At 64.7% G+C, this 14,275-nt stretch overlaps 2 protein-coding genes across 16 annotated transcripts in view; both read right to left on the bottom strand.

The window, feature by feature from the left end:
- Nucleotides 1-5,382, bottom strand: part of MACF1 (microtubule actin crosslinking factor 1) — a 145,701-nt gene extending 140,319 nt beyond the window's left edge. For 14 of the 15 annotated variants that reach the window (XM_074807249.1, XM_074807257.1, XM_074807252.1 and 11 more), the window contains exon 1: nucleotides 5,148-5,382. In XM_074807249.1, the coding sequence (XP_074663350.1) occupies nucleotides 5,148-5,367 (220 nt within the window). In that variant the 5' untranslated portion in view covers nucleotides 5,368-5,382. Of the gene's footprint in view, nucleotides 1-2; nucleotides 167-5,147 lie in introns of those variants that run through there. The other variant, XM_074807259.1, reaches the window with a different exon arrangement.
- A 7,508-nt stretch (nucleotides 5,383-12,890) lies between these two features.
- Nucleotides 12,891-14,173, bottom strand: NDUFS5 (NADH:ubiquinone oxidoreductase subunit S5). The gene is made up of 2 exons (XM_074850944.1): nucleotides 13,838-14,173; nucleotides 12,891-13,180 (listed from the first exon to the last, which is right to left on the bottom strand). Exons 1-2 carry the CDS (start codon nucleotides 14,051-14,053, stop codon nucleotides 13,076-13,078), a joined length of 321 nt encoding a protein of 106 aa, XP_074707045.1. The 5' UTR covers nucleotides 14,054-14,173; the 3' UTR covers nucleotides 12,891-13,075.
- Nucleotides 14,174-14,275: the final 102 nt, after the last annotated feature.

Below are 14,275 nucleotides of genomic sequence, written 5' to 3'. Positions count from 1 at the left end.
ACCTTTGTAGCGCTCCAGCACGTCCTCGTAGGCCTGGACGAACTCCTTCTCCTGGCTGCGGTTGGCCGGGAGCAGCCCCGGCACGTACCCGGCCATGGCGGCCTTTGTGCCGGCGGCCTGGGGCAGCTGCCGGCGCGGCGGCCAGGGCCGGTCTGGGCCCACAGCGCTTCCGCCCGCGCCGCCGCCCGCCGGCCCCGCCCCCCCGCGGCGGACACGCCCCCTCCTGGCCCCGCCCCTCGCTGACCGACCCGCCCCCTCCCGGCACCGGCCACGCCCCCGGGCACCCGCCCCGGCCTCGCCGCGACCCCTGGCGGCGGCGCGGGGCAGCCCCGGGCGGGAGGGGCGGGGCCAGCGGGAGGTGATTGATTGACAGCCAGCGGGAGGTGACACCAGAGGCAGCGCTGCACCTAGCACCACCCCCCAGTGCATCCCAGTGCCCCCCAGGGTGTCCCAGTGAGACCAGGGCACTGCATCCCAGTGCATCCCAGTGAGACCAGAGCGCTACATCCCAGTGCATCCCAGTAAAACCAGAGCACTACATCCCAGCGCATCCCAGTGCGTCCCAGTGAGACCAGAGCACTACATCCTAGTGCGTCCCAGTGCATCCCAGAAAAAACAGAGCACTACATCCCAGTGCATTCCAGTGAGAGTGCTACATCCCAGTGTGTCCCAGTGCATCCCAGTGAGACCAGAGCACTGCATCCCAGTGCATCCCAGTGCATCCCAGTAAAACCAGAGCACTACATCCCAGTGCATCCCAGTGAGACCAGAGTGCTACATCCCAGTGCATCCCAGTGCACCCCAGTGAGACCAGAGCACTGCATCCCAGTACATCCCAGTGCATCCCAGCACATCCCAGTGAATCCCAGCGCATCCCAGTGCACCCCAGCACATTCCAGTGCACCCAGGCTGGGGAGCACCTCAGCTGCCCCCCGCCCCGCGGCTCCCCAGGACGGGGGGTCCCGCTCCTGCCCTGTGCCCGAGGTCACCCGGGCGAGCGGCCGCTTCAGACACCGACACCAAATACTGGGGCCCCGCACCCCAAATCTGCCACCAGCACAAGAGCAGCCGTGGGGGGGGGGTTGGGGGGGGTGAGAGGGGGCCCCCCGGGGCCGTGACCCCGGCTGGAGCCAGGCGGGGGCTCCCAGGTCGGGGTCTGTCCCCGGGTGCCACCTCTCTGGTCCCTGCAGCCTCCCAGCAGGACGGAAATGGGGGGTGCAGGGGGTGCAGGGGGTGCACAGAGCGAGCCAGGCCCCCCGGCACCGTTTGGGGTGGCTGGGAGGGAATGGGGGGGACCTCAGCATCACCTGGGGGGGGTTGGAGGGAGCGGGAAGACCCCACAGAGGGGCAGAGTAGGGCCAGGGGCAAAGGGGGATGGGGTGCAGAGCCGGGCACCCCCATATCCGCACTCAGCCCCCCCAAACCTCAGCCCTCGCGGTGACTCTGGACACGGCAGAGCGAAACCTCCCACAGAAACAGCCATGATGGGGGCACTGGGTGGCCCCCCCAGGCCAGGGGACACCCCAGTCCCCCCAACACCCCCCCCCAGCCCCCAGGGCACCCCCTCACCACGAGGCAAGGCGGGACCCAGCGCCCCCCCCCCCCACCCGGGCAGCCCTACCCCCCCCCCACCCGCTGGGGCAAATCCCGGCCTTTTTTGGCCAAGGCAAAATGTTGCTTTTTCACCCTGGCTGCGCCGTTTCCATGGCAACCGGAGGGCCAGGCTCCGCCAGCTGGGTAACCATGGCAACGAGAAAAGCCCCATCCCGCTCAGCGCAAACATCGTGGGTCTCCCCACTATCACCCAGGGGCCCCCAAACCTCCCGGCGGCACCCTGGGGGGGGGGGGGGGGGGCTGCACCCCACATCCCCCCAGCGAACGGCGAGGGGCCACCAGCATGACCCACCATCACCATCCTCCTCCTCCTCCCGCAGCCCCCGGCCTGGGGGGGGGGTTACACAAATCACCCCCTTCACCCCAGCTTGGGAAGCATCTCCCCTTCACCACGGTGCCTTAATTAGGAGAAGTAATTAACATCGCACGGTGCCCGGCTGCATCCCCGGCAGCGCCTCCGTGGGGAGGAGGGTTTAAACCCGGGCGGCCGCCGTGGCCTCGTGGTGCGGCTGCCTTTGTGCCGAGGCGTCCGTCTGTCCGTCCGTCCGTCCTCGGGCGGCAACGCATCCCCGGGGGGGCCGCGGCTCCTCTGTCTGACCCAAAAACCACGTTCCCCAGGGAACGGGGAAATCTGCACTGGCCAGTTGGCACCGAGTAATTCCTCCTTGGCCATGGGGAGAGCGGCTCAAAAACTGCCCTGGCCCAACGCGCGGGCGCGATTCTGCTCCCGAGGCAGCGCAGAGTGAGGGGGTTTGTTCCCACGGCCCCGAGGATGGAGCACGTCCCCCTCGGCCCAGCCAGGGCGGCCTGTGCCCGCAGCTCTGGTGACGCTCCCGAGTGACAAAGGGCTCCCAGGAGCCTTTTCACGCCGCCCTCGCCAAGCCCCCGCGACGCCTCTGTTGCCTCCTCACCCCTCGCACCCTTGTGGCCCCCCCACCCCGGCCCCTCCTGCCCCATCACCCACCCCAGCATCACCCCAGTGTCACCCCAGTGTCACCCCAGCAGACCACGACCCCCTGGCAGGATCAAATACAAACAGGTTTAGGATGAAAGAGCCTTTTCTTCCAAAAGCAGCGTGTGTGAGTGTGTGTGTGTGTCCCAGCCACCTCCCTCAGCCTCTGCCAAGCGGCTGGAGCGAAACAGAGGGACGTGGGGCCAAGGGCCGGACTCTGACCCCTCCTCGTCCCACTCCTCCTCTGCCTCCCCCCTGCCGCCACCTCCCAGGGAGATGCCAGCAGGGAACGGCTCCAGGAGCTGCCTGGGGACCCGGCCCAGCACCGGGGGACACTGAAAATGCAGACACAGACAGCGCAGGGGGGGGGCAGCATGTTCCAGCCCCCCGGCACCGTTCCCACAAGGTCCTTGCTGGCGCATCCCCTCCCTGGGCATGGCCGCATCCTCCTTTCCTTGGCCAGGAGGGATGCAGAGACCATCGGACCCCATGGACAGTGAGGAGGAAGAGCACCCCAGCTCCCTGGGTCACCCCAAAACCACCGAGGTGCTCATGCTCCTGCACCACCTCCGCAAGGTCCACGGCCAGGCACAGACCAGGGCTCCCCGGCCCCACATGATGCCCAGACTCCGTCCCTGCCACTGGGCTGGGTCCCCAGTGCCCCTTCTCGGGGGTTCCAAGCTGCTGAGCCCTGTCCCCCTCCCCAGCACCCACTGGGGCACATTCCAGCAGTCGCCGTCCCCGGTCCCCAACCCAGCCCGGTCCCCAAACCCGCGGCAGGGACAGGCACCGGGGCGGCCGGCGCGCTGCAGACAGTCCCGCTGAATAATGCAAGGATCTGAATCAATATTTCAGCTCATTTTCAAACCTGATGACACAAAACTGTCTCCAAACTCTTTCTTCCCGGCTCAGCGCTGTCTCGCTGCACCTCACGAGTTATTTTTAATGGGGAATCTGCATGAGACCAGATTTTGTGACATCCCCCTGCCTTTAATCATGGGCTGGATCCAGCCAGCATGACGACAAGTGCTCGGCATCCCGGGCAGGCGGGGAGAAACGCAACTGGGGAAATGGCTGTGCCTCGGCAGGGTCCAGCCCCGGGGCACGGGAGGGCGCTCAGCACCCAGCAGGATGGGACTTTCGGGGCAGAGCTGCTCCATGAGCAGCACTGGGGTCCCGGTAAGCCCAAGCGTCTCGCAGCCTCGGCAGTGCTGGTGATCGGGGCAGAGCCGGCCGCACCCGGCGCGTTTGCTTCCCCCAGCCCCAGACAGCGTGTTTTCAAGAACCATCATTTGAATCAACTGGTTCTTCCTGCCCCAAGATGCCCGCGAGCTGGGACGGCACAACCCGCCCGAGCGGCACCGCGGCACGGCCGGAGCCACATGCACCCCGCTGTGCCCGCGCTGGGCAGGCAGGGAGGGCAGGCAGGGAGGGCAGGCAGGGAGGGCAGGCAGCGAGGGCAGGCAGCCAGCATCCCCCAGTGAGACCTGCCCATGTGCTGGGTGCTGCAAACACGTGGGGACCCAGCTCCCCCTGCTTCCCAGTGCTCCCAGTCTGAGTCCCCAGATGGCGCAGAGCCCAGTGCTGGGGCTGATTTGCCCATCTGCTAGGGGCTAGTGGGGGCTGGCAGGGGCTGGCAGGGCAGAGCGGGCACCTCTGGAACTCGCCACCCTCGTGTTCCCTCCGCCAGAGAAATGAAAGCCGCGGTTCCCTTCTTGGGACAGCCGGGAACAGCCCGGTCAGGGCTTGGCGGGGGCCCCTGGGCACGGCCCTGAATCCCCGTTTGCTGCGGCAGGAGCCGATCAAAGGCCCCGGGGTGTGGGGAGAAGGGCCCAGACCCCCACAGCCATGGGTCAAAGCCCCCAGCAGCTGTTTGTCCCCGGTGAAGAAGCAAATCCTGACTCCAGCACCCGGGGCCACCACCTTGAGCAAAGCTCCTCCATCCTCCATCCCCAGCAGCCCCAGAGTGGGGTCCCCACCAGCCAGCACTTGGAGAAGGAGCCATCAGCCACAGTGGGTCCATCCCTGTCTTTGTTTCTCCTTCCCATCCCTGTCCCTCCCCCCGGGGTGTGACAGCAGCCAGCGAGGGGACACCTGGTGCGGTGTCCCCTCCACCACGCAGCAGCGCGGGGACACCGGGGTGTCCCAGTGTCCACAGCGATGGGGCTGCCGATGGGAGCAGCCCTGGAGCCGGGTGGGAAGCACAAACCTCCCAGGGCAAATTCCTCCCCGGAGCCTGGCCAAGGGCATTGTTCCACCAAGGAGCCATTTAGTCCTTAATTAGGCATTTTAATGTCACCCAGCCAGCGTTGGAGGTGACAGGTCATCCCTTAACCCGAGCTGAGGGTAGGAACAACCCGCGGCGAGCCAGGACAAAGCCATCACAGAGCCGAACCGCCACCCTGGTCCTCAGCCACCAAAAGCCACCTCCAGCCCTCCCCTCCCCATCCCACCCACCCCCAGGCTCCCTGGGGAGCAGCAGGGGACGGGGGTGACCCCGAGACCATCTCAGCCACCGCGGGGGAGTCCTGTCTGCCCCTCCTTAGGGGGGGACCCGCTGCACAACAGGGCGCTGCCTTACCTGCCACCCTGACGACAGCCCTCTCGGCCGGGTCCAGCACCGAGTCCTGGCTCTTCCGCTTCCTCTGCTCGTGGAGGGGTAAATTCCAGGGCAAGGTGTCCCCAGGGGGGCAGGGGGAGAGGCTGCCCGAGCGCTCGCTGCGGTAGGAGCGCTCGCTCCGGCATGACCGCTCGCTCCGGCACGACCGCTCACTGAGGGTCTCCTCGTCGGAGGACGACATGGCCCACGGCGCGGGCAGGAGGACGGGCAGGAGGACGGGCAGGAGGGCAGGCAGGACGTCCCCGCGGGCAGCAGCCTGCAGAAGGAGCAAAGAGCGCGTGACGCCAGGCCACCGGCCGCGGGTCCCTCCTTGCCACGGGTGCTGGGGGTGATGGAGAAAGGACTGTCCCGCCGCGGATGACTCTGCCCTCTCGCCTGTGCCCAAGCACCCTCTTGGGCAGGTGAATCAGCCCTCCTGGAGCTCCTAAACGCTGCCTCAGTTTCCCCTTTGCTGGTCTGATGGCTGGGGCTCCTGGGGAGGGAGACAGTGGCACGGCCACCGCTCCACCAGCAAAGCCCACACTGGCATCCCCGGCACCGGCTCACTCCCACAAAACAAAGTCCAACCTTTTGGGTTCGATTTCTTTGTGCTCGGTACAAGAAGAAGCCATCAGATCGGCACTGCCCTTTGTACCAGCAGTTTTTCCCCCTCTCAGAGTGGAAACAGCTTTAAAAATCCTATTAATTGTGGTAGGGGAAAATGGTAGGGCTTTCTGTAGCGCACGGGGAGGGAGCTGTGCCGCGTACACACGCTGGGCAAATAAGCACCTTGCATGAGACATATTTAAAATAATTCTCATTGTGTCCTCTAGCTCGACCAGGAAAAATGCACATGAAATGACTGAGACTCCTACAACCGATGTGCCGCGGCAGAGGAGCCGCCTCCATCGCGCGGAGCCTTTCCTTATTATCATCATTTAATCAGCAAAACAGGAACAAAGAGACCCAAAAAAACATTGAAAGAAAGGGAGAAAGGATTCCATGAGTCATTCACCCCCCATTGAAAAGCTGCAAAAAATGAATCGCGGCCCAAAACCGCGTCTCCCCGGCAGCCCCGACACCCGCACCGAGGGGCTCAGCCCTCGCCCTGGTTTTGGGGGACCCGCGGGCTGGGGGGGGGGGGCTGCGGGTGGGCGAGGGGAGGGAGGGGGCTCGGTGCCCAGGGCGAGGCAGGGCCGGGGGCTGCGGGGGCTGCAGCCCGGGTTTGGGGTGCGGGCAGGGGGGGCAGCAGGTGCGGGAGGCAGCGGGGTGCGGGCACGGCACTGCGGGGGCACACGAGGCTGGTCCTGCCCCCCCCTCCCCGGGTCCTGCCCTCCCCCGGCCGGCGCCCTCCGGTGCCCGCAGCCCTGGGGGCCGCTGCCCCCCCTCCCCGCTCCATCCCCATCGCCACCCGCCGCCTTTCCAGCCCCGCTCCATCGCCGCCTCCTGCCGCTCCCGCTCCAGCCCCCGCTCCAGCCCCGGCCCAGCCCCGCTCCATCCGCCGCCCTTCCCCGGTCCCTCCCCGGTGCGCATCCCCCCAAACCCGCAGCCCCGGTTCCGCTCACCCCCCCCCCGGCGATGCTCCGGCCCCGGTCCCGGCGGCTCGGTGCGGGCAGGACGCCGCGCTCCCGGTCCCGCAGCCGCTCCCGGTCCCGGCCCCGCCGTGCGCTCCCGCCGCCGCGGCGCCTCCCCCGGCCCGGCCCGGCCCTGCCCACCGGGGCGGCCCGGAGCAGCGGGGGGGTCCCGGCCGCCTCCCGCCCCACGCAGCTCCGGGGACCGGCCCCGGTGCCCGCCCCTGCGCCAGCCCAACCCGCCCCCCCCCTCGCCTCACCCTGCGCCCCCCAACCCACCCCTGCGCTCCCCAGGGCACCCCGATGCCTGTAGCCCCCCTCCACCCCGGGGCTGTCCCTACCCCACCCTGCACCCCCCAGCCTGCACAGCCACCCATTGCACAGGGGGGGGTCCCCTCAAACCACCCAGCAGCTCCCCACACAACCCCCCCGGGGCACCTCCTTCCCCCCCATCCTCTGGATCCCCCCAGGGTAATTAGAGCCCCCATAGATTGGGGCCAGCACAGAGCCGGGGTGGGGGGGGACAGGACATGAGTGGGGCGCGGAGGGGAGGACATGAGGCGTGGAAAGGGCCACAGGGCTGCGCTGGGGAAGCCGTGAGCTGCCCAGGGCCTCACCTGGGGGGCACGGAGACATCCCGGCCCCCGCCGAATCAGCGCCGGCACCAGCCGTGGGGCGGGCAGGGACACCAGCACCAGCCCGAAGGGGTGGCGGAGCCGCACGACAGCCCCAGCGGCTCGGCAGGACTGAAGCAGGATAAACCGCTCCGGCTGACGGCAAATCCAACCGCCCCGCACCGACGGCGGGACCCAGCGAGCAGCAGCGGCGGCGTCGGGCCCCAGCCTCGGGCCAGCACGGCGGCTCCCACGGCGGCCCACATGGCCAGGCCAAGCCCGTCGTCTCCCCGGTCCCGCCAGGGTCTCGGCGCAGCCGCTTGCCTCGCGGGCATCTCTCCAGCACCAGTTTGCAGATCTCATCCCAACCACCACACGTCCCTGGGCTTCCCAGCAGTTGTTTTCCGAGTACCTCCAGTGAGAGGGTGGGACGCGGCAGAGGACACGGCATGGGGTGTGGTGTGGTGACACTCGGCTCCTGGACGCTTGGGACGTGGCTGGGAGGGAGCACGTGTCACCCCGCAGCCCTGCCTGACCGGAGCCGGGGATGGGGACGAGCCGCGCAGGAGGAAGCGCTCGGCCAAAACCCGCCTGGGATGGATCGAGCCCACGGATGCGGCGTGAGGCCTCACAGACACAAGCACCGGCTGGTAACGAGGGCACGAGCTCCCCGGGCCCCCCAATAACGCTGGTGCTGGGGCACTGCAGGCAGAATAAAGGCCGTTGTGGGAAATGGCGCTCTCGTGGGCCAGCCCCAGCCTCACCGCCAGCCCCACTGCCCCGGCACCGCTTTCTCTTCCCTCCCTTGAGCGGGTGGTTGTGTCCACGCTGGACACTGATGGATACAAACAGCCACTGTGCTCAAGTGGGAACTGTGGGTCCCGGCATCCCCAGGAACCCCAAAATCCATTTGGGGGGAGCACAGAGAGCTCGTCCCGCCGGAGCCGGCAACCTCAGACGCGTTGGGAGGAGGAAAGCGCCCCAAGAGCCAGACGCTGCTCACGCCGTTCCCAAAGCTCCCGGACGGGTTGGGTGGCTCAGCCGCCTCTTTGGGATGCGCGGAGGCCCCCGGCTGACGGCCCCGCCAGTGCGGCCGCGGCCAGCCCGGCCCCTGGCACACACACCCGTCGCGGCCGGGCTCCGCTCGCCCTTGGGGCACAAAGCACACGGTTCACCGCATGCCCTGGTGCCGGCTGCAGGGTGACGTGTCCCTTCGTCACCCCGTCCTCGGTGCCACCAGCCGCGCTCCGGCCTCCTCCCTCGCGGTGCCCTCGGAGCCGTGCTGATCCCCGGAGGAGCGAGGGCGGCCGGGAGACGGTGCCTGTTCCAGCCTGCGTGGATTTCACACCCGAAACGCCTTTCCAGAAATCCCTCGCAGCGCCCGGCGGCGCTGGATTATTTGTGCTGCGAATCTGGGTTAAGATCGTGCGCGGTTTTGCCTACGTGGGGACGGGGAATCGTTATTTCAGGAGGAAGCGGGGAGGTGGGCGGGGGGCTCCTCCCTAAATCATTTCATCTCCCCGTTCCTGTGTTGTGCAGCAGGGCCATGGGGATCCCCCTCCCCGCCGGGGCCCTGAAGGCACCCACCCGAGGAGGGTGCCAAGACCTCGGGGTCCCACTCGGCGCCCGCGGGGGCACAGGGAGGCGTCTCCACCGGTGCAAATCGGTCGGCACGTGGTTTTGCCCCAGGATCTCTCCCCTCTTCCTCATTAAAACCTTTGCCCAAGCCCGCAGATGAAACCTGCCTTTTCCCTCGACTTTTGATAAATTATTCATCTCCTGAGAGTTGTTTATTCCCCTTTTCCCAGGCAGAGAGGAGCTGCAGATGCTGCTGGAGGCTCCCGGCACATCCGGGGCTGCGGGAGCTGCAGGAGGTGGGGGCTCACGCGCTCCCTGCACCCCAGTTCCCACTCCTGGGCGCCTGAGGGTCACAGGAAAATGGGAACGGGGGAGCTGGGGGGAGGAAAGCTGCTGGGAAAGCAGTCGGGGAGCAACGCGGGAACTGCCCTCGCCAGCTCCTGCCCGGTGGAGACCTCCCACCCAGCCGGGACGTGGCTTCGCCCCGCGCCAAAAAAATGACAAAAAAAGCAAACGGGAAAATATAAATTTGGCTCCACTACAGGCTGGAAATTAATCTTGTTCGGGGCGTTGTGGTGAACTACATTCAGGAGCTGAGGATGCTCCAAATCCCTTTTGCCCAGGGGAACTTGGTCTGGATGATCAGACTCATTTTCGATCGCTGCTGCTCGGCCAGAGCCTCGGCCACGGTCTCCTCCCGCCAGAGCTGGGAGGTGCTTTTTTTTATCTCTCCATGAATTTGATCATTTTCATCAAGTCTTTGGTTATTTTCCTTATGGGCCGAAATTTCTAATAGAGCTTTTAACTACAACAAATAGACCCGCTTCTCCCAGTCCCTCCTATTTCACCGCTTGCCCTTGGCTGCGTTAACATCTATCGCCAGAGCAATTAGATTTTGGATGGCTCTAAAGAGCCACTCGGGAGCCAGAAGTGTTTAGATACATTTCAATATTTCCTCCGACATCTGGACAGCTCGATGAGATGAGTCACTCTCAACACACCAGCAACTTGCCGGGTTTTTTTGCTGAGCCCTTTTTCCTCCCCCCCGCCCCTTTCTCCCTGGAAAAGCAACCCTTCCCTTTCACAGCCTTTTTTTTTTTTCTTTTTTGCAAACCAGCAATTCCCGGGTGCTGCCAGCCTTCGCCGCCTGCCCGCGAGGGGTTTGCAACGCCGCCGAGCTAACAAACGTCGCAGTCAAGCTGCCACCAGAAGAGTCGTTCGTGGGGCCAAATATCAGCCCTGGGAACCTGCTGCCTCCCCAAAGCCGCCTCCACGTCCCCTCATACACCTCTCGGGAAAGAGGAAGATAATTAATGAGCCACTGCAGATTGGACCTGCCGGCTGGCCCCGCTCCCCAAATTTCCATCTTTGGTTGGAACCCCGGGGCTGATACCCAGGGAAGTGTTTCTTCCAGCGCTCCAGGTACCCCAGAATGGTGCAAGGACAGGGCAGAGCGCCCTAAAAACACAGCACCCAGCTGTGGCACCTCACATCCGAGGCGTAGCTCTCCCAGGGTCCATGCATGGAGTCAGGGCTCTGCGAGCCTTTTCCCCGTGCGCCCACGGCGTGGTCCAGCTTGGGGGGGATCAGCCTCCGGGGTGCAGGGGCTCCCCGTTGCACCAGCACAGTTCAGCGCCTTCTGGAGCTGCGCTGTTGGTCCCTGTGTCCCCGCAGCCCCGGCCCCTCCGCCCTCTCCTTCTCCCCAGAGCCCCCCCGGATGGCTCTGCGCTGCTGAAAAAACCACTCGGCGGTCAATGGCTCACGCGGCACCGTTCAATTTCTATCCCCAGGCGCAGTTTTCTCTCTGTTCATCATTTATTAGTTCTGGCGGCTCTGCCAGCGCCCCCCCCCCGCCCCGCAGAGCCCACAGCCTTCGTGCCAGGAGCCTCCCAGGGCGCTTTCACCTGAAACCCTTCACGTTTCTGCCCGTTTCTTTGTGCTGCTGTCGCATCTTTCTGGTGTTTCCCTCCACTGCTGCCCGGGGAGCTCCCCCTCGCCTGCTTTTATAACCAAAACGCCGTAATCCACCTGAGCGTTGGCATCGTTACGCAAGTTTTCCTCTGCTGAAACTAATCGCCACCAAAGAGTTTTCATATTTGAAAGCGCCAAACAAAATCCCTGAGGATTATCAGCCCGTTACATGCAGGGAGAGCAGCTCTCCGTCTCCGGCAGCCCTGGGGCTTCATCGGATCCAGACCCAGATTTCGGGGCTCTCCGATGTCGCCCTCCCCCAGCGCCTGCCCCTGCCAGGGAGAAACGTGGCTCCATCCCACACGCCGGGATGACGGCAGCCGTGAATCAGCCCGTGCGCAGGGAACCCATCTGGGCCGAGGTAATCGATCCATCTGGGTCTGGGGGAAGGGAGAAACCTCCCGGAGGCGCTCGGAGAGGCCAGTTCAGAGGGAGCTGCAGGAGAGAAGCAAGATGAGGAGCAGCAGAAACGCTAAAAAGGCCAAACCCCGCTGGGATGGCACCTACGAGACCATCACTGCCACTGCCCGCGTGGAACTGGAGTGAAACCCAGGGAAGTGTTTCTTCCAGCGCTCCAGGTACCCCAGAATGGTGCAAGGACAGGGCAGAGTGCCCTAAAAACACAGCACCCAGCTGTGGCACCTCACATCTGAGGCGTAGCTCTCCCAGGGTCCATGCACGGAGTCAGGGCTCTGCAAGACTTTTCCCCGTGCGCCCACGGCGGGGTCCAAGCCCCGGGGAGCTCAAAGCAGCAGCGGTTCCCTCTCTGCAGGCAGGGGAAGGGTCCCAGATGGGAAAGTTTGGGGTTTCGCTCCTGTCACCGTCCACGTTAGGTGATACTTTAACCTCAAACCCTCAAATTTCAGGCGCGCGCTATCTAAACACAGACCACTCATCAAAGCGGCCGTTCTCCCCCACCCGGTTAATCATTCACAAGATGTTTGGAGACAGAGGAGCTCTGCCACAGCCACCTTCGGCCCTCGAGAGAGGACACCTCTTCTCAGCTGGAGACAAACACAGAGCCGTGTGTCTGAAGTGCTGCTGCTCCACGGACAAAGGCGCTGGTGGAGTTTGAGACCTGCATCTGTGACAGCCCCGCGCGGCCCCTCGGCGCGGGGCACCGGCTGTCTCTGCCTGCCGGAGGTTACACCGCGCTCGGGTCAGCGTTTCTCATCCCAGCGTGGGGATTTGCGAGGATCAGGAAACTCAGAGGCTCCACCTGCATCAAAGATTAAGCATTAAACCCACAATCACCGGTATTAAAAACATGGATTAAAGGACAGAGCTGTCCCCTCTCTATTTCCAGGTACTCACCTGCTCTAATGCTGTTACAAAACCGTGCTGGATTTGGAGGGAACGGGGGCAAAATACCCACTGCCAGGGCCTGGCGCCGAGGGACAAACCGCCCAGGGCCGCCCGCCAGCCGCCGTCAGCAGGGCCCAGCGCTCAATGGATCCCGCTGACACACAGGATTTCAAAGCAAAGCCCCCGGCGAGGAGATCTGCCTCTGACACACTGAAAGGGCAGGAGAGAAACCGAATCCACCTGCTACTGCTCTGAATCCAGGAGGAAATGTGTTGGTTTAACCAAGTTTTCACCTCATACATCGCTACCACCAGCTGGAGAGCGACTGGGAACGGCCCAGCACACACCAGTCCCGTGTGCTGGCTGTAAGATGAAGCTCTGCAGGACAAGCTTGGATTGCTTTTTAAACTCTTTCAGTTTAAAATTATTCCTCTCGTTTCCAGCAGTGACTGCTGCCTGAGAGGCCTGTCTGCAGGTCAGCGGGAGGGACAAGCTGCCAGCACAAAGGGAGAACTCGCGATGGCCCGTGGCTCTGGCTCCTGGAGCATTTGACCTCCTCAAGAGCACATCCCCAGCACCGCTGATATGTTCTGGGTGTCTCAAAAGCTCCCCTGGCAGCACTGCTACAGAGAGCGCCCCTCGAGCCATGCTTTATTCAAAAAGAAAAACAAGACAAAGCCAAACGCTGTTCTTAAGGGGACATTTACTAGCCCAAGTGATGCCCGATGTGGGGTCATTCCCCTTCAGCAGAGTCCCCATGCAGACCCCACCCCACCACTACAGCGTAACTTGGTTGTGCCGCGGGTTTTCTTCCCAGAGGAATTCCACGTCAACGACTCTACAGGTGACCAACAGCCACGTCCCCTGTGACTCAAGGCCGTGACTCCTCTTTACCCTTGTGGTAGTCGGGCGGTGTGTACTTCCCTTCCTTGATCAACTTCTCCCTCTGCTCCAGGATGGTTCTCAGCCGCGCAGCCTGGCAAAGCGCACACGAGAGGGTTGGGGCAGACACACAACAGGGTCGCAGCAGTCAGGGAAGCACTTAGGTGGGCCCTAGTGCGGGTCCTGGCAGCCCCCCAGAAGCCATGTGCATGTGGCACCCACACTAACCCTGCCCTCAGGCTCCTCACGCAGGTTTGAGCCTCCTGCCAAAGACTTTGGGCCTTTCAGGCTGTTGCAACACATTTTACTACGAGTGATAATTGGTTTTTTTCGCATTGGGAGGTGTTTTATGCCATCGCTGCTGCAGCTGAGGATGTAGCTGCTGCTGGGGAGGAGAAGAACTATGCAGGCAGGGAGGAAGGAAGGGCCTGCGGAGGACAGAGCCCTGCTGCTACCGCAGCCCACACCACCCCTCGGGGAAGGAGCTGCTGCAGGGCCAGGCAGCTCACACACGCTGCCTGTCTGCTGCCAGCCTAATGACCAGGAACACTCCCGGCAGCGCTCCCCACCCCGAATCACCCTCCCCACCCCGGGATGGAGTCCTCACACCTTCTCAAGAGCTTGGCCTGCACCCTCAGCACCCTCTCCCCAGCCTGGCTCAGCGCCTCAGGTGTTCCCAGCCCCGCCCTGGTGCCCCAGTGTCCCCCTGCACCCCCCAGAGCCCCCTGCAGCCCCGGCCGGCGGCGCTCACCAGCTTGTTGCGGTGCATGCACTCCATGAAATCCTCGTACTCGGGCTGGCACTCGCGGCGGGCGCGGGTCTGGCCCAGGCCGTGCCCACACTCCACCCACTCCCGCTCGAAGGCGTGACAGGCCGCGGCCTTGCCGTAGGGCTGCGGCATGCTCTGCCGCAGCATGAACCTGTCCACATCGATGCCCAGCTGGCGCTGCAGGTCCCAGAACGGCATGGCTCCGCGCTCGTCGCCACACGGACACTGTCACCACACCGACACCCCTCCCCAAGGCCGGCCGCGCCTCACGGACCGGCCGCCGTCCTTCACGGGCCTTTCACGACGCTGCCTGCCGTCAAGCGCGACCGCCGGCGCGACACCCACGTCGCGCTTTACGGCTGAGCGGCAGCGAGAGGGGCGGTCCGAGCGCCCTTGCCCCGCTGCGGCGCCCCCTGGCGG

Source organism: Strix aluco, chromosome 26 (genome assembly GCF_031877795.1).
Source record: "Strix aluco isolate bStrAlu1 chromosome 26, bStrAlu1.hap1, whole genome shotgun sequence".
Taxonomy (NCBI): domain Eukaryota; kingdom Metazoa; phylum Chordata; class Aves; order Strigiformes; family Strigidae; genus Strix; species Strix aluco.
Note: the sequence above shows the minus strand (reverse complement) of the source record. Positions and strands in the feature narration are given on the sequence as shown.

Excerpts from the sequence above, each read along its gene's own strand:
- NDUFS5 (XM_074850944.1), bottom strand. The coding sequence starts at position 14,053 with ATGCCGTTCTGGGACCTGCAGCGCCAGCTGGGCATCGATGTGGACAGG. Across the intron at positions 13,181-13,837 it reads GCATGCACCGCAACAAGCTG|GCTGCGCGGCTGAGAACCAT; the intron begins GTGAGCGCCGCC and ends GCGCTTTGCCAG.